Consider the following 25,132-nt stretch of genomic DNA (forward strand, 5'->3'; position numbering starts at 1 on the left):
AAGTGCAGTGTACTTTTCCACACTGCAAACACAAATTTGTCTATCACTGGATGAGCTGTATCTCTGTGTGAAATTAAAGCGATCTATAAATCCTCATACATATATACATGTGTTTCAAAGTTGACTGGTATTCAAACAGCATATAACAGCTCTGCATCTGAATAACACACAAACAGTTCAATACATTGAGATTTCTTGCCAGAAATGTTTGTCCACTTATTGGAAATGCAGACAGTTATGAATGCTGACAGCAGTTTGGGACCAAAGAGACGAACTAGACTTGGGACTTGAATGTTCTGAACAAGTAACTCAGTAGAGAATACTTGACCTCAGTCTGACTTTCTGTGTGTATATTCAGATATTAGATCTTCATTTATGCCTAATTTATAACTCAAAATCCTCAAAGGAGACTTAGTGACAATAATCAGACCAGATTAGGACTGTCTGACAGTCTACGAAACAGATGCTAATCCATAATTGATTCATGAAAGAAAGTGTGTCGTAAAACAAGACAAAAGAACAGAGAACTAATAAAAATAAATGTTTTCTTGTAATGCCAGGATGTGCGAATAATTAACTACTGCATAAAAAGGCAAAAGGGCAGGTCATTCATATTCAAAATTTATGGAGAGATGAAAAGTGCAGGGGTTGGGTTTGTAGAAAGGCTAATTTTACAATGTCACAAATTTTAAACCAGCGTCTGAACAAAAAAGCCATCCAAGGACAAGAGGAAAAATAAAAATTAACAGCAAGGGGAAAGCGCTGGCTCACGATCGCTTGTGTTATTTACATTAAGAGGCAAAGGTTGTAAAAAGCAGAGAAATGGCTGGCACTTGTTCAGAAGGGTCGCAATAAGATCATAGATCAATTATCACAATGCGAAACATTTACAGTGACATATTAACAAGTCTGTAACTTGTAATGCAGACAGGAAATAAAAACTGTAGCCAACTGAGTGGCAGATTAATTGAGTTGCAGCAAGAGAGGATGTTATATTAGACTCCAGAAGGATGGGAAAGGCCCTGTGCAAAATCTAGTGTACACTACAATTCTGTGACTAGAAAGTGACAGAAAGCTGCAGATTGGATATTTCATTTTTACCAACACCCTTCTTTACTTGTGAATAGTCAAGGATGCAAAGACTCAGGCTCCAGTAAACTAGAGGGCAGTAATGCGCAATCATAAAAACACTAATAATAGCAATATGAGTTACTCATAGTTTTATTGATATTTATTAGGACATTTTTTAACAACTTCTTATACCGATTTACTTCAAACTATTGTTTTACTTTGCTGTGCAAAACAGTGAAATATGTTGTGAAGAACTCTCGAATTGCTATGTTTGTGAGATTGTTTGTGAAAACTACATTTCAGGATCGTAGCTTCAGTTGTAGATAAGAACTATTGAGTAATTGAAGCACCTAGTGTACAATAATCAACAGAAAACAAAAAGAAGTAATAATTTACACTATATATTTCTTTAACCATCATGTAAGATATTGGTTTGTTGGTTGCTGTTTTGCCACCACGTGGGTTTCCTTGACTATTTTCATAGCTAGTAACTAGTTAAAATGGTAAAAACATAAATAAAAATTGCTGTTTAAAAGTTTTTAATGTTTGCTTTAGATAAAAACTCTAAAATGGGTTCAGGGTTTACTCTTCAAGAGACTCTGGCATTTAATATTAAGAGCATCATTATATTAGGAGGTGGACAACTTACATGACTTTGTTCAGACTTTGTAGGTATATTGTGTCCTACCTACACTGAGGTGTACAAATTCTTGGTTCATTGACACTGCAGCGTCATTGCAAATGCTAAGTAGAACATCAGTAGTTTTGTCAAGGAGAAATTTTGCTTGACTGGCTGACCCCCCGACCAGGAACTTGGGGCAACAAGGGACGGAATGGCCTAAGGCTACTAGTCCCAGAAGCTATTAAGATCCGCTACAGAGAACAGGCAGTGAGTTCGTATATGTTGTTCAAACTGGGTCATTCAAAGTTGCTACAAAGCTGACACAAATATACAGGGGGGTTGAAATGTCTGAGAACACAATGAAAATCTGGGATTCTATTTAAATAAAGCCCCTTTCACACTGCGTTTCCGGCAAATACACGGGTAAAGTGTTCCGGCAATTGTTCCGGGGTCGCTAGATTTTGCACTTTCACACTGCCAGTGATTACCCGGGATATGTGCGTGCGTTCACACACAACCCATAAAGGTCCCGTAATGACACGTGACATCAGGGTCAAGTGACTTTTAATGTACGAGTCGAAGCGTTAGGCACGTTATACTTCCACTGAAGCTGAAGGCGAACGATCTCCACGTCAGTGCTGAACTAACTGATCTCTGCTTCATTACAGTTTGCACATATTTTTTTGCCGCGAACGTTGATCTTCCTTCAAAACAGCCGGTAAAAGAGTCGTGTGATAACGTGCATCATCACTACGACACGGCATTAGATCTGGCTTTTGTTCACACAGCGCTTGTCCCGGGATTGAACCCGGCAATGTTACTAGGTCCCCGACCCGGGTTCAATGCTGGAATCTATCCAGAGAAGTGTTTGCTTTCACAAGAAAGGTGACCCGGCAATTTTCCAGCAATTTGCCGGGTCCGATGTGCAGTGTGAAGGGGCCTAAGGGAAATCAACAAACATGTTTAGGAAATTTTTTTAGAAATTGGAACATTCTTAAGCATGCAGAGTGTCATCAGTTTTAGTATATGCTATCTTAAGTTTTCCAAAAAAAATTTACTCAAATTTGTAAAAAAAAAAAAAAATAAAATAAATAAATAATGCAAAATCACTAGTGGTTTCAGACGTTTGCACCTTACTGTACAGCATTTTATCCAGAATTTCAAAGGTATTGCAATTCCCAAATCAGATTTTTCATTCTCTCTATACTTTAATAGAGACTCTTACATCTACGTGATGCCCTACTTTCATACCAGAAACAGAATAGACTGGTTAGACTCTCAAACGCATTATCCTCTGAATTGAAATGGACTTCCTGTGATCGATGGAGTTACAGCAGGGAAAACCACTCATGGTAATGGAGGAAACCCAACACTCTTGAATCAGTGGGTGGGATGCCATGTTCTTGTCAAAGTAATATTCATCCAGACTAGACCCTGTCTAAAGATGTAATGCAGATGAAGGAGAAAAAAGGATCTTTCGAACATTTCCTATTATATTTTATACAATTAGAGATGATTTCTGTGAAGTCTATATAAATTATAACATGGAGTATATAAAAAATAAAAATAAAGATCAATCGTACACAACACCACTGCCATTTTTTAAGAAAATCTCTTGTCCTTTTTAAAGATGAGTGTGTTGTTCTGGTAGCACAGCACAGCACTACAAAAAAAGTCTTCTTTTTTTCCTAAGCTGTAAAATGTACTCTCAATACTATCAGTCTTCCTACTTCAAAATTTCATGTTTATTTTAATGTGTTACTTATAAATTATTTTAATTATTAAAATAATTATACATATATATATATTTTTATTACAGTTTAACAAAAATAGTTACTTTCATGAGGCAATCAATATTTTGGTGAATATTTAGGTCAGGTCAATTTTAGAAGGATAGGAACATTCTACAAGTTTCTGTAACTTAAATTAAAAGAATACTAATTGACAAAAAAGACTGAATGCAGTAGTTGATAATAAATTAGCATAACAAGAGATTTACAAGCAAAATGGTAAAGAATTTTCAGCATGGCACAAGGGTTAAATCTTCACAAAATGCATTGCAAATGCAAAACATGGTATTAAAAGTACGGAAAAAAATAAAGCATTAGTGTAAAAGCAACCACTGGATTGTCAAAAGCAATCACCCAAATATGAAGCAACATGGTGTTTTGCAACAATAACACCACAGCCAAATGAAAACCCAGGTGTGCATTTGAAATCCACTTTAAATCTAAAATAAACAATGTCCCTCATTGACTGCGATTAACTGTGCCATGTTGTCGCAACTTCAAATCATTGCACAGAGTCATCCACTTCCCTAGGTACAATATTACCATGGTAACATGTTCTTGCACAATTACCCTCAGTCTCGGGCACCAGATTTACAGCGCAGCTGAAATGTCTTAGCACAGAGCTAGGTTGTCAAGTATTTTACTTTTGGAAAATGACAAATGTATGCCTCACTCCGCTGAGTAGTCTCATTAAGAGAGAAGATTGTGTTTTTCATCAAACATATTACATTATGGATTTTAAAAAGAATAGTTCACCCGAAAAAAAAGAAAAAAAAGAAAGAAGTTTCTGTCATTATTTACTCTACCTCATGTTGTTCCGAATTCCGTGTACCATTTTTCTCAGTGCAACGTAAAAGGAGAAATTCTTCAAAATATTCAGATGATACAGAGCTACTTCAGCCACCTTAGTATCCATATCTAGCTGAAATAAAAATGTTTTTACTTAGAAATATTACATGTGTGATCAGTTTATTTTATGTTTTGAGCATTATTGTAAAAGCTGATTGTGATGTTGTAGCAGAGCCCTGCACATGACATAGAGACAACAATATACTGTATAGTAGTCAATATTTGGATCAAATAAGTGGATCAAAAAAGTTTATCAAAGTTGTCCTTAGACAAAATTAGGTATTGTTTTGTTTTTGCGACAATTTTGATGAAAGGTTTTGATATACTTTGAATGCTGACTAGTGTAGTTATCATGGATACAAAAAGTACAACTTGTGTTCCATCATTTTAGCAAATCGTGGTGATTGTTTCATATTTTTGGTAATCATCTTACTAATTTCTTCCCTTCTTTTAGTAAATCGTGGCCACGTTGTGCTAATTTGTTCACCCATTTACGTAAATCATGGCCATGTTGTATTAATTAATTCCTTTGTTATAGTAAATTGTAGCCATGTTGTACTAATTTGTTCCCTCATTTTCGTAAACCGCATCCCTGTTGTTTCAATTGTTCTCTAGTTGTTCTAAATCATGGCCACGTTGTACTAATGTGTTCACTAGATTTAGTAAATAGTGGCCACTTTGTACTCATTTATTACGTTTATTACGTATTTATTAGTTCGTTACCTAGTTTTGGTAAACAATGTCTACTGTTTTACTACTTTGTTGCCTCATTTACATAAATCATGGCCACGTTATATTAATTCATTCTCTCATTATAGTAAATCATAGCCATGTTGAACTATTCGTTTCCTTGCTTCAGTAAATCGTGACCACATTGTTCTAATTTCTTCCCTCGTTTTAGTAAATTGTAGCCACGTTGTACTGATTTGCTCCCTCATTTACGAAAATCATATTTTAATTGTTCTCTTGTTTTACTAAATCATGACCATGTTTTGCTAATTTGTTCTCTCATTTTAGAAAATTGTGGTTAAATTGTGCTAATTCATTCCCTCTAATTGATTTCCATTGACAAAGTTGGTTACATACTGTAGTTATTCAGTGATTTTACTGTTTCTGAAGTCAACACATTCAACATTTTCAGTGTGGACACTCAAGCTGTTTCACCATGAAACGTCATGGGTTGCGTCTGTTGTAGTCATGTTTGTGAATCAGGCGCTAAAACAATTCATTCTTAGTGGAGAATGACTTCCAATCTCAGCCAGATTTCCTCCAAAATGCAAAGGTTTCACTGGCTGTTCATGTAGCTGTACATAATCTATGATTCAGCGCTCTCCAGAATTTGCTACAAATTGAGCGAGTGATTCCCATCACTGCAGTTCCTATCTGGACTGCTGGTCATTTGACTCTGCCTGCAGCTCCTCGATATGCCCTGACATAATGTAGATGATTACATGAACCCTCATCATTAGCCCCTGACGAACTCCCCAAGACCCCAACCAATCACACGCCCGGTCAAGCATCCCAATCAGTCCGGGTCAAGATGAGCGGCCAGAACAGTTCTCCCAGCAAACGCTGAGGAGAGAAAATGGCAGCCTCTTCTTAAGAGGCTTCATTTCTCAAGCACAGGTCAAGAAGGCTAATGTGGCAGCTCAGTCAACTGTTGTATTCATATAAACAAAAAGTACTTGGGGACAATCACTTGCCACTTAACCCCTATCACCGCCAGAGCTGCAGTGTTCAAGAGGATTGAGTGTGTCAGTCAACGGGACTTTGAAAGTTTGATGTAGATATATACGCAACCCTTGTGCAAAGAACCTGGTATATTAGCAACAGATGCTAATAAGCTTCTACAGACACTAATAAAATTCAATTCGAATAGTATTTAAAAAGTGACCCATTTTAACATGGGTTACTGAATACATGAGGTCTTAATTTCACCCGCTAGCGTCAAGTCTTAATGGTTACAACTACCGACAAGTGGTGATTTGAACCAGTCTACCTTAAATAATGCAGATAAGCTCTGCACAAATGAGTCAGTGTAATATAACAAAATTGTAGAACATATTTAAACTCAGCATGAAATGAAAAATAATACTAAGTAACTGCTTCCTTTAAACATATCCCAGTACTCATTATAACAAACGCATTGCACCACTTCTGAAACAACTTAAGTATTTTTAGGTGAAGTCACCCAGGAGGTCTATAATATCTGAATAGCATTACATGTTAGCATTGCCATCACAGTAAACAGTTTTTATTTATTTTTTTAAAATCTAATTCCTAATGAAACATCTACTTGAACCTAATTTACTTTAAAAATATTTGATATATTTACATATTTTTTTACTGACAAATAATAACAATTATATATATATATATATATATATATATATATATATATATATATATATATATATATATATATATATATATACAGTACAGACCAAAAGTTTGGACACACCTTCTCATTGAAAGAGTTTTCTTTATTTTCATGACTATGAAAATTGTAGAGTCACACTGAAGGCATCAAGGGCTATTTGACCAAGAGGGAGAGTGATGACCTGGCCTCCACAGTCACCGGACCTGAACCCAATCGAGATGGTTTAGGGGTGAGCTGGACCGCAGACAGAAGGCAAAAGGGCCAACAAGTGCTAAGCATCTCTCGGGGAACTCCTTCAAGACTGTTGGAAGACCATTTCAGGTGACTACCTCTTGAAGCTCATCAAGAGAATGCCAAGAGTGTGCAAAGCAGTAATCAAAGCAAAAGGTGGCTACTTTGAAGAACCTACAATATGACATATTTTCAGTTGTTTCACACTTTTTTGTTATGTATATAATTCCACATGTCTTAATTCATAGTTATGATGCCTTCAGTGTGACTCTACAATTTTCATAGTCATGAAAATAAAGAAAACTCTTTGAATGAGAAGGTGTGTCCAAACCTTTGGTCTGTACTGTATGTATATATATATATATATATATATATATATATATATATACATATATATATCATGTGTGTAAAATGGTGCTATTTTCATCCTTTTTACCTGGAAATTCCCTGTTATATATAAAAGGTACTAATATGTACCATTAGTACATATTACTAGCTATTATTTAGCTAGTTTTAAAGTACTTTCTAATTAATGCACTAAAGTTATCTTTTAGAGGTAAATAAGGTGCAAAGATGTACCTTTTAAATGATTACTCCCATGGTGACAGCTTTTGAAGGATTTTTCATATTGACTTCAAGGCACATTTCCTTGTATTGGCATGTTTGCATGTTTTTTTTTGGTTCATTCACTAACTTCATAATCTCTCCTCTAAGGTTGGTTGGAGTGAGCGTCACAATATGCTGTAAAAAATTACAAGTGAAACACAAGAGACATGCTATGTTGATGCTCGAGGGTCTGTTTGGACAGACCACAATGTGGTCCAGAACTCTTCTGCACTGCAAATGTAAGGTGCCCATTCAGATTACACATTTCTACTGGACAACCCAAATCCAAGAACACCTAGAGCACCACTCTTGTCTGCTGGTACCAGCATTGGCCTCTCACATCCTAACTTTCCACTTGGCTTCTTCGCCTTTGGACATATATGTCAGACAAGAGCACCGTTCACTCTTCGCCAGAAAAAACTGCCACCCTGGGCTACGCTAGAGACTGAATAACACCAACCTACCGAGCCAACTGTGAGGCACAAACAATAATGTCGATTGTTTCAGACAAGGTGCTGCTGCAGATTAGGTTGTAGACTGTGTAATAGTTTGTGGCTATGGATGGAAGACGGGTGGGATGGATAGACGCAGCGGCTGCGGAGGGAAAAGCGGGAGACTGTTATTTAGCAAGTGACCTGAAAATGCCATACACATTATTCCAGTTCGCTGTAATCCTAAATCCAAAAAACTTAAAGTTTTAAGTATAGTTCTTTCACAGGTCACGCAACACATTTTTTTTTTTTTTTATTCAAAACATTTCCAAGCCTATTTTCAACAGGGAACGGGGAGTTTTAAACACATACTGCCAAAAAGGAAGTCGTTTTGCCCTTTACAAATGTCCTTTGTTTGGGCACAATAACATCTGGTGTAGAAAAATACTAGTACTCTTCAAACGTAGGCCGCATTTTAGGCATCACAGGAACACTTCCAACATAAAGTTTCTTCCAAAAGGTACAATCATTTCTTTTCTCTAAGAAAATAAAATATTGCTCAATGTACTGTGTAATGCACAATAATTTACTGTATTGATTGTATCCATATTTTCAATTATGAATTGTATTTTCTTTAAGGATTGAAAGAAATGTTGATTAAAATATTGGAAAAAATTAATAAAAATTCTGCCAGGATATTATCCGTTTTGCATTATGCATTAGGGCAAAGCAATCCTATAATGCATTGCAACATGACAAAATTTGTCTAAGATGGAGGTTAATGATCATTTAGTAATTGAGGTAATTATTGTATTACACATTTACACTATATGCAAATTATGGAATATAAATTAATTACATTGTGTGTATATGCTTAACAAAATATCATATTGTTAGCTTAGCAACAAGTTAACACCAAATTCTACTCAAATCAAATTCAAACCAAGTCATTTTCACGTGACAAACACTATTTGTTATTTGTAATGGCACAAAGAGTTGATTTCTATGTAGTGTGAACACAAACTGTTCCAAGACTTGCTACAGCCAATACATCAACAACATGCTGTTGTGAGCATGTAAGAATATTGCTGCAGTAATTATAACATGCATGAAATAAACCCATAGCATACATGAATCACATCATAGCAGATCTATTCAGGTGGTGCTGGGGAAGGTGGAGGGTTTCTAAAGCAAGCTGCACTGCTACGTCAAGCTCTAGTCATATATTTTAATATTGGGCAGTGAGCTTATTGGCTACCAGTACAGGAGAGAAGCAATCAGCTGTGCCATGTGATGATGTCATTAGGTCAGACTGAGTTAGACCTATCGGACTGTGCCATCAGAGTTTCATGCCAGAACTCTGTATTTAGGTTGTGTGTATGTAGGCAGCACACAGCTTACTGAGTTTGAACCAAAACCAAAGTCTGTTTTCTGCTCCACTTAAATGCAAAATATCAAGAAAACATTCCTCTAGCAATTTTCCAATAAATCTAATGTGGCACATTCTACGGCATAACATTAAGAGTGACAAACAAATGATGTGTTCTTTGATTTAACCCGTTTTCTTCACTCTTTTTAGCTCTGTTATCTTTTTTTTCTCTCTCTCTCTCTAACTGTCAGTCAAGTATATAAGAAAAGACAGATTTGACACATATTGCCACAGCCTCATGTCAGCAGTTGGTAGCTCTGCACAAAAATAAATAAATAAATAAATTAAAACCTTTTATGCTAAACTCTATATTTTTATTATTGAGAGGTCCATTTTATTCAGGTCATACAACTTAGTATGGTATCACTTTATTTTGATAGTCAACTTTATGCTCATCCCAGGTCCTTGAAACGTGGTAGGCCTGTTCACTTATCCACCGCTCTTTGTTTACGCCAGGCGTCCAAATCTACGGGATAAATCGGTGCATGCAGACACCTACATCCCCACTCCTGGGACCCTCTCTGGAGCCCTGGAAAATATTCTGTGTAAAGATTGTGATGCCTGTTCTCATTATTTAAAATTTAAAAAAAAAAAAAAAATTGGATTTTTAAGTTTTGGATTAATTGAATATATGGATCTTGCATGTTTTTTTTTTTTTTTTTTTTTTTTTTTTTTTTAAGGGAAATTGTTGGCATGACAATTATCCCTCAATGATTAGGATCAGCTATCAACAATTTGCAATTGTGCCTATAAGAGTGTTGCTTTTTTTCATGAGTACTGAAGAAAGCATGGGCTGAAACGTTTGCTCTTTGGTCTGTTTTTAATACACTTTTGCACTTTTGTAAATTTTTCACTTTTGCATATATAAAAAAAAACGAATTTTTTTTGGTGCGAACAAATTCAGCGACTTGCTGGACTAAAGATTTCTCCCTTATGTTCTACACACGTGATAGCTCATTGTTCTTTTTGAACACACACAATTCCTGTTTGATAGTCCACTTTAAATAATTTTGCTGACTATAAGTAACTTTGCAACTAAACGTAAACTAGCAGTCATGTGAGTAGTGGTAGACTTTCTGCTCAATATTTGCTATGACATTATTTTGATAGTCCCCAACACACATTCTACTGCCTATAAGTAACTGTGCAAGTACGTGTCAACTTGTTCTTCTAAACCAAATTATATAACGAACTACACAAAGCCAAACCATAACCTAACAGTATACTAATATTCTAATGAGAGTTAGTTGACATGTAGTTGCAAAGTTACCTATAGTTAGTAGAATGTCCAAGTTGGATTATCGAAAAGTGTATCCATAACTACCAAATATTTATCAAAACTTTCAACAAACTTTTCCATATAATAAATCCCATTATCAATTTAAATGGGTTCTAAATGTACAGTATGAAATACTGAACCTATATCATTATCCTGAAGTTAATAAGATCAATGAGAAGTTGAAAAAATAAATCTCAGTACTTCCGGAACAGTAGACCCAAGAGCACTCTGAAAAATCCAATAATACAAAAGGAAATATGTTACACTCTGTTAGAAATAAAGAATGTAAATCAAATTATCCCTTTTAAGCCCAGTTAAACATCCTGCTTTGAATAGTGCCAGCTGAAAACTTTTCAACATATTTCCTGTGGGGTTGTAAAGCTGAATTAGTCCTTAGCTCAAGTCTGTTGTTAACCTTAAAGATTTGAGTGGGGTTGAATATAAATTGCCACAAAGAGCTTCTCAAACCATAAGCTGATTATTCAGTAAAGCTAAATGCTCGCTTCATTCTATTTTCCTTCAAAGGAAATTTCATATCTTGTGTTTTATTGATGGTAGATGCAAAAATAAATGAATAATCACAACCCCCTTCCCATTCTAGACATGGTATAAGATGGCGAGCTGTCCTATTTACAATGTTTCAAAGATAAAAGAGGACATTTGGGTAATTCTTTAAGACAATGTTAGGAGAAACGAGGCGCCATCAAGTCATATAACATCAGTCTCATTGTGCAAATCCAGTCATATTGAAGCCTCAATGACGACAACCGATGAATTTGCCAGACGATGCCAATAAACAAGATACTATTTTAGTCTAATTTATAATACCAACACTGAGACATTTAACTGTCATTGAAGACATATAGCATGTTATACGCAAGTTCAAATCCCGGACGAGCCCCCAGATAATCTGCATTTTATGCTTCTTTGGATTGGGACTGGGTAAAACAATACATATATATCAAGGGGAATACTATGCATTCACATTAAATTAATGAATTTAAATATTTAGTGTGTAAACAAAGATGTTATTTATGAGAGTACGCCCTCAGTATGGTTTCAATAGTGAAGGTAAATAAATAATAAAATCTTCATGGGGTGAGAGATGCTGTCCATGAGTCGTCTAAATTAAATATCTCATTCTCAAAACCTTAGCTCGACGCTTCTTCTTTTATGAGAAAGTTGAGATGTTTTAGCTATTCTGCACATAGCTGTCTTTGTGATGGGTAATCCGTTTGTTTATAATTGTCTTTTCGGTTTTGACAGGGCTAAATTAATTACCGCTTGATCTGAATGTGGGACATAATTAGAACCCTCTTAAAGCTGCAGCCAACCCTCACATCCCTTCTGCCAAAACGGATCATCCTGCACCGTAATTAAACTTCAGCTCATCTGTCAGAGAGTCGAGGGTTCCTTTACTACAAGAAAAGAAGCAGCAGGTATGGTGTTATGTTTACAGTAAAGTGGTTTAACTCATGAAAAAGGTTTAGAAATGCACCAGTGGTCAACATTAAATGCACATTTCTGAGAGAAAAGGATAGTGAATTAACGTAAATCAAATCATTGGATTGCACTACATTGTAAAAGCTAACTAAGCTGTTACATCTAAACAAAACGGGTATGTTAGAGATATTTTCTCATCGTTTCTGGTCAGTAGCAATTGGCAGCAAACAGCTTATGAGAAACCATGCAAGACATTTCCTCCAAGCGTGCCTTGAAGTGAATCTTTGCCACTGCACAGACGGGTAACTCTCAAAGACGCCTACTTCTGACAAGGTTGTGTGCAAGTCGAATGAAACTTGCTGATCCAAGAAAGTCCCTCGAGTGATCCGCTGAATGATCAGCTTGGTTTCACTCGAGTTCCTCATGTTCTTCTTCTGTAATTAGTACCATCATCGAAATAATCCTTTTGAATGGGATAAATAATCCTCAAATTTTTGGTTCCTCAAAGAATCCTTTAGTGAACCGATCTTAAAAGAAACATTTGTCATAGCTTGAGGAACCTTCTTCCCTTATAAAGAACATTTTTGTGGAATGGAATGGTTGTGTGGATATTGCAGGTTCTTCATGGATCCATGGATGTCAATAAATAACTTTTTTTTTTTTTTTTCTTTTTTTTTTTTAAGACTGAAGAATGTTAAAATCATAAAAGTGTACAGCACAGTAACACCCAAACACTATCTCTGTCTGTTTTGCACCTATGCTTGTCTTAAAACCTTCAGAATTGTTTTTGCTACATGTTTTGATTCAAACTGAACTTACAGGAGAAAAGACATGGTTAGTTGATGTTTTGGAGGTCTCTACTACAGAAAATCCCCCATGCACTCTATGAAATAAGGCTGTGAGACCTGCCATTCTTGTTTGCTGGAACATGAAGGCCCTATTGGGGCTACACAACTATCTACTAATAAAAAGACTGACTGAACCAATTGCTCACCCAATTCAAAACTGTATGGCTTCAGCAGAATACTACATAAGATCATCTGTTCCATAGAAAGCATACTGTTACCAGGACACATATAGCACCAGAAGAGTAGTCCGTAAGACTTGTACGTATTCAGTAAGTAATGGAATATAGCACACAATAGCTTTATGTGCTATAAAACAGATTAATTGAAAAAGTTTATGACAAATTTCCTTTCAGCTGTATCTCTTTGTGGAACAAAAAATTACCCAAAACAAAGTCATCAAATGGATAAAATGAAACAAAAACTAGCCAAAACAAACCGATAAAACAAAATCAAAACAGACCAAAATGAGCCTAAACAAATTGATTTGAATAAGGATGAAAAAAATAGTCAAAACAATACAAAACAAAGCCATAACAAATGGATAAAATAAAACAAAGGGGCCAAAACATTTGTGTTTTGCAACAGTGACTGTTGCTGAACACTTGGACATATTCAAGATTAGTTCTGACACATTGTGTCAAATGTTTTAAGAAATTAAAAAAAGTAGTTTTTCTTGTATACTGTGTAATATTTAGGCCCTACTTAACTTTGATTGAACATTGGACCATACATTTTCAATCACAGATGTACATAAAGTCTTTAAATGAAAAGTATATATTTTTTTCCAACAATAATGAAAATCTGAAAAGAATTTTCTGAAAATCCACTCACAATAGTGAAAGCACTACATCCTCACTTCACACTACTAAAATATTTCAATGTCACACTCAGAGCGCAAACCTCCTATATTAATGTCACACTTGAAAATTGACAGTAACCTCACGGTGAAGCAAAGAACAATTTATTACCAACAGCTAACCTGTCTGTGACAATCTCAAGTGATCTCTCCACTAAATAACCATCACTCGAGTACTTTTGGTTAGCATTCTATAGTCTTCTGATGTGAGAGCGATAGATCATTCCAACAAATTATTCCTTCTCATGTTGAGGTAATGGCAATACAAATTAATCAGTCGCACTCAATGTGATAAATGTCAACGAAGTCTGCAGGGAGCTGAAGTATCTATTGATTGGAGAGAAGAAATTATTTCATTAATTACTAGTATGTATATCATTGACGCTTTCTAAATGAGAAAAAAGATCCATGCTCATAATGATTTATGGCAGCTCGCCCAGCGGGACTCTCTCATTTAACGAGCTCCGAGACGAGCCAATGGCAGACGTGCTTTATGACATCAACTGAGGATTTTTTCAGGCTTCATGCTGAGCAACTTCACAGACAGGCATTGAATAGGAGATAAGAGACAGCGCTGGAAGTAACTTAAAGCTCATCCTCAACTGGCAATATAGCAAACTAATGTGATTATGAAGTTTGGAATTAAGATTAGCGGAATGGATGATGAGATGCCGCATTTAAATACACCTGCCTCGTGGGACATGTTGAGGAAATGTATGGCATCACAATTTTCCAGCATTAATGGAATCGGTACGTCTGTGTATGAAGACACCTCTTGGTTTTATACCTGCTTCCAAGGCACCATGTCATATCTAACGATCCAAAATACATTTAAATCAGCTTTAGAGGACAACAAAGACATATTTAGTGACTATAATGCTTACTTCTCAGTAGAAAGTGTAGTTAAAAATCTAGTTAAAAAAAAAATAGAGAGAGGGAGAAACACACTAACCTAAAACCTAGATTTGTTAAGTTTATTTATTTATTGAATCTATTGTTTTTGTATTGTTTTCCCTTTTTGTATGTTTTTTTGTTAGTTTTTTTATCATTTTTTTGTCCCGTTTTTGTTTGTTTGTTTCGTTTCATTCTTTGTTATCTTTATTTGTACTCTTTATTTCATGCGTTGTTTTATTATTTGTGTATTATGTTATTTTTTGGGCAGTTTTAGTTTTAGCTTGTTAATTTTACTAACTTTTTTATTTTATTTTGTCCATATATATATATATATATATATATATATATATATATATATATATATATAAATATAAAATACTCCATGTTTATGTGATTATAGGTATGATCAAATCCATTATTCTTGTGTTTCCAAAATGAGCCGAACTAAGAATAAAAGATCATTTGGAAACAGATTTCCTGGTAACGCCTTCTAACGTCAGCCAACGTAATATTCACTATCAGTATCATTTATCAAACTCATTTTCCTGAATTATTAAATGACCCTTTTGAAGTAATTTCTCCAATACACCAAATTTAATGTTACATAACAAAAATGTGCAATTTGGAAAAGCTGCAGTCAGGTTTCTGGCAGTCTCAGGAGTACAAACCCTGCCAATATTGATAAGTAGGCTGGGATTTCTCACGCTGAAAAGAAGCCAACCTCGAAGGGAGGAGTAGCCAATCAGAAGCCACAGGATGGAGACAGCTGATAAAAAGAGGAGAGCGAAGAGGTTATCAGAGCAGAATGACCTCCAGGTGCGCCGAATCTTCCATCAGCTTGCACCGCCATGCCTGGCCTTGCATCCTCTGGCACTGTTGTCCCAACAAGATTAGTGGGTGGTCTAAACTCCAAAATACTGTTTTCATAAAGTGTTTTGTATCTCTTGATGATCTAAAGCAATAAAAAGCTATTTTTGTGGGAAAATATCAAGCTTTTTGTTACTGTGGAAATACCTTGATGGTATCAAATGGTACTATTTGATTACCATATTGATGTAATGTACAAGGTATTTAAATTGCCTCCATGATGTTATGGACAGTGTTACCCACCGTCAATCATAACAGTAATGTTAGGAAGAGCATAGGATTTAATGCCTGCTTCTCACCGATGTGATAAAAAATAAAAAAAATTATATATATATATATATATATATATATATATATATATATATATATATATATATATATAAATCTGTACTGAAGAATTCCTGGGTTTGTAGGTTATGGCTTCTGTGAGAAATGAGTCCCACAGCTCTGATATTTTTAGACTTCTGTCACTGTGGCTGTTGTCACTTTCATGTTGGTGGCCTATGAGTGAGTGATAGCAAACATATACTGTATTTACTAGAGCTCAAGGCAGCAAATCTTCTGGGCCAGAAAACGAGCGACACATCAGAAATCAATAGTCAATTACAGACTATGGAGAATAGTTACGACAAGAAGCATCCCATTTTAATGCCAAAACACTGATGTTACTGAATTGGACCAATCAAAATAGCACTGCTCCGGATTTCAGATATGCCTATAATATTCACGTCAACATGAAATACATCGCAACCCATTTTACTTTTGTAATGTGAGGTATTTATGATTTTGTACTGCTTTTAGCATAATGTGTACATATATTATGGAAATACTGTTCTCAATATTATGTTACTGTTTAAGAGTAAAATAAATCATAATTGTCTTCTCGCAATTGGTGTATTTTCGCAATTGCAATGTCAGGGGTATTTACACCACACCATTTTCAACTAAAAACAAATGAAAATGGATTTCCAAGTGCAAGTTTTTGAAAATCACACCATTGATGACTCCATGTAAACTACAAAAATTTGAATGTGTAAAAAGTAAAGCTGTGAGTCGATTAAAATGTTTATATAATTATTTACATGATGTTTTGATTAATTAATAAAATTAATCCCAAAATAAGTTTTTGACAATGAAAATAGCCACAATTTTAATTTACAGCTATATCTCACAATGTAACGTTATCCTTAAAAATTAATTTATCTAACAATACCGTTTTATATAGTGTTCCTGTGCCTCAGTGGTAGATCATTGCGTTAGCAGTGCAAAAGGTTGTGGGTTTGATTCCCAGGGCACACATGTTAGGCAAAAACTGTTAGCCTGAATGCACTGTAAGTCTCTTTGGATAAAAGTGTCTGCTAAATGCATACATTTTATTTATTTTTTAAAACTTAATTTATATCTCACAATTTCATTTTAAATCTTGGAAATTTTAATCTCATAATTTGATAGAAGATGCTTCCAATTCTACTGTATGTTCAATTGCACAATTTTCATGATCTCAGAATATATCTTTATCAGTTGCAATTGTAGTTGTGTTTCTAAGATATATGACTTAATATTTCAAAACTAAACTTTATATCAAACAATGTTTTAATTTCACAGTGGAATTTTTAATCTCATAATTCAATGCAAATCCAGTTTGAAGATGCTATTGTGCAATTTTGGACTTTTTATCTCAAAATGTTACTATACCTCATGATGTGAGTTTTGTTTCTTATAAAAACAACTTTATATCTCACAATTCTCACAAACTTTGTATCTCTTAATTTAATGGAAGATGTCTCACATTTGGAGTCTGAAGATGCCATTATACAATTGTTGACTTTATCCAGTATCAGAAAATTTGTCCTTATATCTCAGAATTTGAATTTAAACGTCAGAGAGGATTCAAAGTTCAAAGATTCTATTACACAGTTTTTAACTTTACAATATCACTTTACACCAACCATTGTGACTTTATCTCACTAATCCAGTTTTGTTTCCAGTAAATCTGACTTTTATCTCATAATTCAAGTTTATATTTTACAATGTAAGTTTAAATATCAGAGTGGAACTTTTGATCTTATAATTTAACATAAGATGCTTCATACTCAAAATCTGAAGATTACTTTATATTATCTCACGATTACTTTTGAGGTGTGCCAGGCTTTCCCACAATTATACCAGCAATTTAAATTAAATGGTGTCAATATCAATTTTACGTTGACTCCAAACCCAGACACATTTGACTTGAGGTGCAATTGCAAGCCATGCCCTGCTTTGTACTTCCCCTCACTTTCCCACTAAAAAAATAAACAGTGAAATGCTAAAGTAATGACATATCACGAGCTCTGCAACGACCGAATGAAATTTGGGGCCTCACAAGTGTTTTGAGTCAAAATGTGTTGAGGTGGAGAAAAAAAAAATTAGCTTGTATGCCTCATGAATTGTGTCAGAGAGCATTGCCCTCCTCACATCAAGATCCCAGCCCTGGAGCATATAAAAATAGTCAGAGATTCAGAGCAAGTGCGAGGCCATAGGGAAATAAGCAAACAGTTTTCTGAAAGGATGCAGGTGGCTAGCTGGCCATAACATGGGCTTTAAATTTGTTTCTTAATGCTCACGACCGAGGGTCTGTGACACAGGCTGGCTGGCATTACATCCCATGTGTATGGGTGTATTTTCATAAATATCTTCTAAATACTCCATGTAGGGCAAAAAGTCAAGCTCTTAGAAGAGATCTTTGAGATCTCCTGAAACCGCTCTAGCCATTAGCTGTGTGGTACAAAGCTGGAGAAAAGTGACATAAATATTGCAGTTTCACATGCGAGTGCTTGCAGCTCATGTCTATCCCTGTAAAATTATTAATGCAAAAACACAACCATTTAATCTATGTCTACATATTGTAGTGCACAGAGCAATTTTTGTCAAAACTTTTTGAATGTTGTGAAAAATGGTTGTGAATATTTAATGTAAACTCACAATAAAGTGCTAAACAGATGTTTGATGTTAATAATGTCGCAATTTTCCATTTCATTAAACAGTTTAGGCCTTTAATTACTGTAAAGATCATGCAAAAGAGATTTATATATATATATATATATATATATAATGGCGGTAAACACATTGTTAAATCATCTGACACCAATGTACAATTTGAGCAGTAACTGATTTGGGAAAATTCTGGCAGAATTACTAAAGAAAAAAAAAATCATAGTTATTATAACATATCTGGTTGCTACAATGGAATTCAGCTGGAAAGGGCACTTGTTTCTTGTATTAATGTTAAATAAATTGTATTTTGAAGTACAGTAACCTATGTACAGTAAATAAAAGATTTTCCAAAATAAATACTACTTTAGTCTTTTCATTTCAAAATAGCATGATTAACTCAATGTTTTTCCTGCCTTTTCATTGTAATTAATGAAATCTACTGACCATTTCTGAGTAATTTATTTATTTATTTATTTGTATGTAGTAGTGGAACTACTATTCTTTATGGTTTAATTTTTAGTTAATTCTTGGATTGCATTAGGTGTAACATCTTTAGTGTTGACCCATTTACTTCCATTGTAAGTGCCCTACAACAAGCAAGATTATCATTTACTTCTGTGGTAATTCATGATAGTCCACAAATAGACCTTGAACTGAACCTGGAACATTTCTTTAAAGAACTCATATGATGTGATTATAATTTCTAGGAGCATAAAGAAGATACGTAAAGTTGCAAAGACTAAAGTCTCAATTCCAAAGATTTGACACTGCATCACAGTTTGGTAAGGGGTGTAACAGTTCTGTCACATGCTTGAGGTATTTGGCCAATAACAATGCACTGGATAGCTGGCCAATCATAGCCCATCTTGCTTTTCAGAGCGATGAGCTTTGTAACAATCAGCTCATTTCAGAAAGGCGGGGCATAGAGGAACAAAAATAATTAATTACGCATTAATTACATCAAATACAAAAAAAGTATGTTCTTTTTATCAACGTCAAAAGACCCCATTGATTTTCACCAAATAAATTTAAGTTAAGAGATCTTTAACTACCTTTTCTCTTGCGTGTAAGACCAAAGGAGAACCTTGGTTAATAGAGCAAAAAATCTTGAGAAGAATGAGGTTGGAATCATCCTTGTAGACCGGTGGGATGTCATTAGCCATGTTTATCTCTGATGCAGAACATAGATAAGGCTGAATAATCCTCTCACATCGTTACAGGCAACTGTACAGACTGTTACCGTTTTAATTGCTGTATCAGTAATCACACACTTCAGAACCAAGGGTCAGGATACAATTATCTCTTCCTATGCCATATTTGGATGCACATACATTTTTGGTTACTGCAAATGGTTAATTTACGCCCAACAAGAATAGATTCTTATTAGTTATACTTGGGTTTGTGCATACTCTCATGCGTGCCTTATTTTTCATTCCAAATCATTTGTTTTCAGATCTTTTACATGTTCTCTCAGCTCACGTTGTATCTGACAAAACACATGCTTTGGAGATAATCTGACTGTAATTTCCCAATGTTGTGGGAACAGAGAAAACAAAATTAACTATTTATTGCAATGCAGACATGAACTAGCCGGGTGGATAACCCAATGCAGAGCCTAGAAGCTTAATCTTCCTCTAGAAAGCTGAATCTTAATTCACAAATTCATTTGAATGAGCAAGCCTATCTATCCACTTCATTGTAACATTTTAAAATCAAGCCTGTTTGGAGCAACAGCACGAGGGAAGAACACAGAGAAATAGACAGAGGAAATTCATAATATTTTTGTCGTTATATTTTGTTATATAATTATTATTATTATTATAATTATTATTATTATTATTATTACAGTATATGACATTAATGGAATTAATGAAAAAAAATCAAATGTGTAATATTATTAAGATGCAAAGATGACATATATATATATATATATATATATATATATATATATATATATATATATATATATATATATATATATATATATATACATAACTTACATGTACTATTATTTATTATTATAGAATAGAATAGATGCGTCAAACAATATCAATAAAGAACTTTGAAATTTTAAAAAGATAGAGAGACAAAGAAATAAACCCTGTTGAAAAGCCACTCTGCAGGTGTGCGGAGTCGATGCTTGATCGATTCATTGATTATGACTAACAACCTGTTTAGGTTACACTACTGATTGCAAAAACAACATACTTTTCAATGCATTAACAGCCGTCATTGTGCGGTGCTGTTTTATGTGGCGTCTCGAGGCATGATCTGTTCTCATAAATCAGCTGTCATGTAATCATACGGGTGAAACGACACGAAACCGTGACGCAGGGACTCATTCCAGCACATGTGATAGGCTACAGTTGGGTCTCGCGCTCAGACTCACCTGGAACAGTCGCAGTATATTCGCGACCATGATGGACACTGAACTCGCCGAAGCCCCTATGACTCCGACCACCTTCTCGGGTTTGACAAACACCGGGGGCTCTCCGTTCGTGCACCTCACATCCGACGTGTCTTTCTGTATGAGAGCCTGCACAAAAGTAAGCGATTGCTCCAGCGCGTACGTGTCTCGCGAGCATGTGTCCAAAACCCGAGCGCCTAAAGTGATGTTGGGCAAAAGCTCGTCGTCGCTGTTGATTTGGTCCAGTGCATAAAGCATCGCCTCCAACCTGTGAATCCCGTTCTCCTTTTTGATATCTCCACACGGTTCCCCGGAGACCCCGCGGGCATGGACCGGGAAAAGGCCACCCAGGGTCAAATCCCCCTCAATTCTGATGGAATGGGGAGCATAGATTTCCTGCGAAAGTGTCACATCCACAAGCGCTTGAATGATCCAAAATACCCGCCATGGAAAGCAAGCCATGTCTCCTTGTCGTCGGGGAACAGAAAAAGGCACTTTTCACAGTATTTATAGGTAAACAAAAACAGACACGACCTCAATAACGGCCATAGAGCCTTTCAAAGTACAGTTGCTGTTGAATTCGTTGAGGTTTTCTCAAAAAACACCGCGCAATAATGATGCGTTATTCCTTGGGGAAGTGCGCATCGTATGGCGCCGCTTGTTGCTTAGAAATTCAGCAATTTTTTAATTCATTATTATATATATATATTTTAAAATAAAGAAAAAAGACAGAAGAACAAAGTGAAATACGTACAGTACCTTTCTTTGATTTGTCCTTAAATCAAACACACGCAAAACGCATTAAAGTGCAGCGATATTTGACTAAAACGCGTACGATCCACGCTGTCATAGCGCCACTATAAAACCAGCGCTGCTGAGTTTTAACGGATTTTAACATTTAAAAAAATTAAGGCGGCAAAAAAGTTTTCGTTCAGAATGACGCGTCGCGTGGAACGGTCAGAGAAAAATGTTGCAGAGAATCGATGTCAGGTGAGATATCCGTAACATCCTCCCATCACGGACTTCGGAGGAGGCTTTTTCCCCCTCCTTATTCTTCTTCTTCCTTCCTCGGAGCAGGTGCTTGTTACATCTGAGAGAAAGAACGCAAGCTTAGGCGGTGATACGTCTTTTGGTGCGAAAATCCTCACAAGAGACAAGGAAGCCCGCGTGTCTCCTCCTCTCTTTCTCTCTCCCTCTCTCTCCACCCAGAATCAAATGTGGATTTGTCAAATGACTCAACGCACGATCGATGTCGTGTTACTCATCCTGGTCAGCCCTCAAAGAAAATACGTTCCTGCATGTGAGGCGAATCATAACGCGATATAGTTATTAAACTCAACGATTAATTGAGGGAGCTATTGGCGATGGAGGTCTCACTAAGTTTCTCGGTTCCAAAGCGCAGTTGAATGCGGGTTTAAGGTGAAGATTTTCACCACAGCATTCATTCTCTGTAACAGAGAAAGAAAGGCTTCTCAAACATTTAACCATATTTGGATTAACTCCTCATTCTTACACCTGTTTTCCGACAAAACCCGTATTCCGCACGACATTATTTCACTGATATGGGTTAATATGGAATATGTTCCAGCTCTAGACACTCGCATTATTTTTCCTGTTGAATGCAGCGACTGGGGCTGACAGAGGAAATGAATTCTGTCAACATCAATTCATGATTTTACCGCCACATTAGTGATGCTCTCTCTCTCTCTCTCTCTCTCTCTCTCTCTCTCTCTCTCGCTCTCGCTCTCTCTCTCTCTAGCACACACTTTTGCTATTCTATTATGAAGTTCCACTGACATATATTGGTTTACATTGAGAAAACGATGCTAAGGCAAGCGATGTTCTATTCCCTAAACCAAACCCTCAGACAAGTATTAGCTCTTTTACATTGTCATTAAGACATTATTTAGGTGTAAGTGTTTCACTATCCTATTGGGGACATCTGGTCCAGATATAGTTCACACGTTATTGTAATTAGGCTTATAGTATAAATACATTTATCATGGAGGAATCATTATACATTTACCTGAGATGCTTTAAAAGATAACCACAATTTTTAATAAGAATTACCATTGATAAGAACAACTACACTAGAATGTAGCACTAAAATACTACAGACCACCCCAAAACCTTTATCCTCACATTTTGCCCATTGATTTATTTGAATGGGGGTTGTGATTTATGTCAGAATTGTGAGATAAAATTCCCAATTAGTGAGAAAATTAGTGAGATGTGACAATGTCACAATTACTATTATTATTATTTATTTATTTATTTTATTCCATGGGGGAAACTGGCTAATAGAAAGTGCTTTAAATGGTTCTTAAATAAAGCATATACTGTTATTCTCTCTCTCTCTCTCTCTTTCTCTCTTTTCTCTCTCTTACATTTTGGGTTGGTCTATATTTGTTTTGTTATTGCTAAAAAATAATTTAAAAAATGCAAGATGTAGACAGAATTCAGAGGGAAAAGGTCAGAAAAGTGAGACATAAATTCAGAAATGAGGGATGTAAACTTACAGTATATGAATTAATATCACAAATGTTTTGTTTTGTTTTTCTCAGAATTGAAAGTGAATATCTCACAATTATATTTTTCTCCCCCTCAACAAATAGTAAAAAATAAATAAATAAAAAATAAAATAAACTCCAATTATTCTATGGTGGTAATTTGTAAAATTTTAACAAAGAATGGCTGACTTAATTCAATCTCATTTGTATGTTTTCAAACTATCGTATGCCCCACTGATGGTTACATTTAGGGGTGGGGTTCATGGTGGAACTTCATGCTTTTTTTCTTTTCTTTTTTTTTCTACTTATTTTATGAATCAAATCAAATTCATATGAAACAGCTATCTTAAACAGCTAAACAGTTACATTTTCCTATAAGATCGGGTTGTATCATTTCATCTTTGAGCAAAACAGCAAGGAATGGTTTTGTCATATTAAGCACACTTCTGGGGACGGTGTGTCCTTAAAAGAAAATTTGACAAGGTTCAGTCCACACAAACTTCGTTTTGTAGATCTGTGAATGTGTGGCAGACACTGAAGCAAAAAGTTTATTTCCAAAAGGGACAAGCGTGCAGAAACATGACTCATGCAGATTATTTTATGAAATTCAGTAGTGTTGTTGATCAACTGCGTCTCGCCAGTCAAAGACATGAGACAGTGTTCAGATATTGATTTGTTCGGTGAAGCAGTCAAGTTCACTTTAGTGAGAGACATAGATTCAGTGTTCATGAATTCACCCACATTAACCTTACATTCCCTATTGTCTATGATTATATATTGGCTTTGCTTCTAAAAGGTTATGAATAGTGTAATGAATTTGCTTGAAGAAAAACATTTCACAGACATAGTCTGAAACCAAGTCTCCTGGAAACAAAACTTCAAGTAAAACACTGTAGTTCATTGATTGTGTGTCATTTATTAGACTTAATGATAAATAGAATTAATGAGTTGTTGCTGTTTGTTTAAACCTTCCTGACGTGTCTTTGTTATTTTAATATCTTTCAGACGGCTGTATTCAGAATTCAACACTTAAGTTTTCAACACTTTTATATAAACGTTTATATGATCAAAAACTATAGATTTGATGTTTGCAAATTGTCACGGTGCAGGGTGCTGTCTCAGCTTCCCCTGTCCTGTCTGTTCGGTAGCTCGTGGTCTGGGCAATCAGCGCTGATCGTGGCGGGGTTGTGCAGATCACGAGCTGATTCTTCCCCACCTGTTGCTCGTTCCACCACTCCCTTATATGTCTCCCTTATACGACTCTGTCGTCGTGAGTAGATTGTTTTGTCTTTGCCCATGTTTTGTATGGTTCTAAGTATCAGTATCACCTTCTGTTTTCCCGTCAAAGGATCCGTAGTTCGGAGATCCGGCAGCGCGAGTGGTCCGCAGTGTGCCAGCCAGCTCGGAGATCTCTGTGTGCACCAGAGCATTTTATTATTATGTTATTTTGTGGCGAGAATAAAGATTCTCCTTTTTTTCTACTCTGCATCTGAGTCCTCTGTCTAGTACGCACCCTGACAGAATCTACTCACCACAAATGGATTCATCAGAGGAAACGGAGCTGCGCCAAGCTCTTCAGCAGCAGGGCTCTCTTCTGGGTCGACAGCAGGAGGAAATCGCAGTTTCTCGTCGCGCCTACTCGG

General features: G+C 35.6%; 1 protein-coding gene across 2 annotated transcripts in view; it reads right to left on the reverse strand.

Moving 5' to 3' along the window:
• Positions 1-22,300, reverse strand: part of LOC132160087 (metabotropic glutamate receptor 7-like) — a 205,469-nt gene extending 183,169 nt beyond the window's left edge. Inside the window, exon 1 of one of the 2 annotated variants that reach the window (XM_059569796.1) lies at positions 20,962-22,300. In XM_059569796.1, coding sequence (XP_059425779.1) covers positions 20,962-21,441 — 480 coding nt within the window. In that variant the 5' untranslated portion in view covers positions 21,442-22,300. The remainder of the gene's footprint in view (positions 1-20,961) is intronic. The other variant, XM_059569795.1, reaches the window with a different exon arrangement.
• Positions 22,301-25,132: the final 2,832 nt, after the last annotated feature.

Source organism: Carassius carassius, chromosome 16 (genome assembly GCF_963082965.1).
Source record: "Carassius carassius chromosome 16, fCarCar2.1, whole genome shotgun sequence".
In the NCBI taxonomy this organism is placed as follows: Eukaryota; Metazoa; Chordata; class Actinopteri; order Cypriniformes; family Cyprinidae; genus Carassius; species Carassius carassius.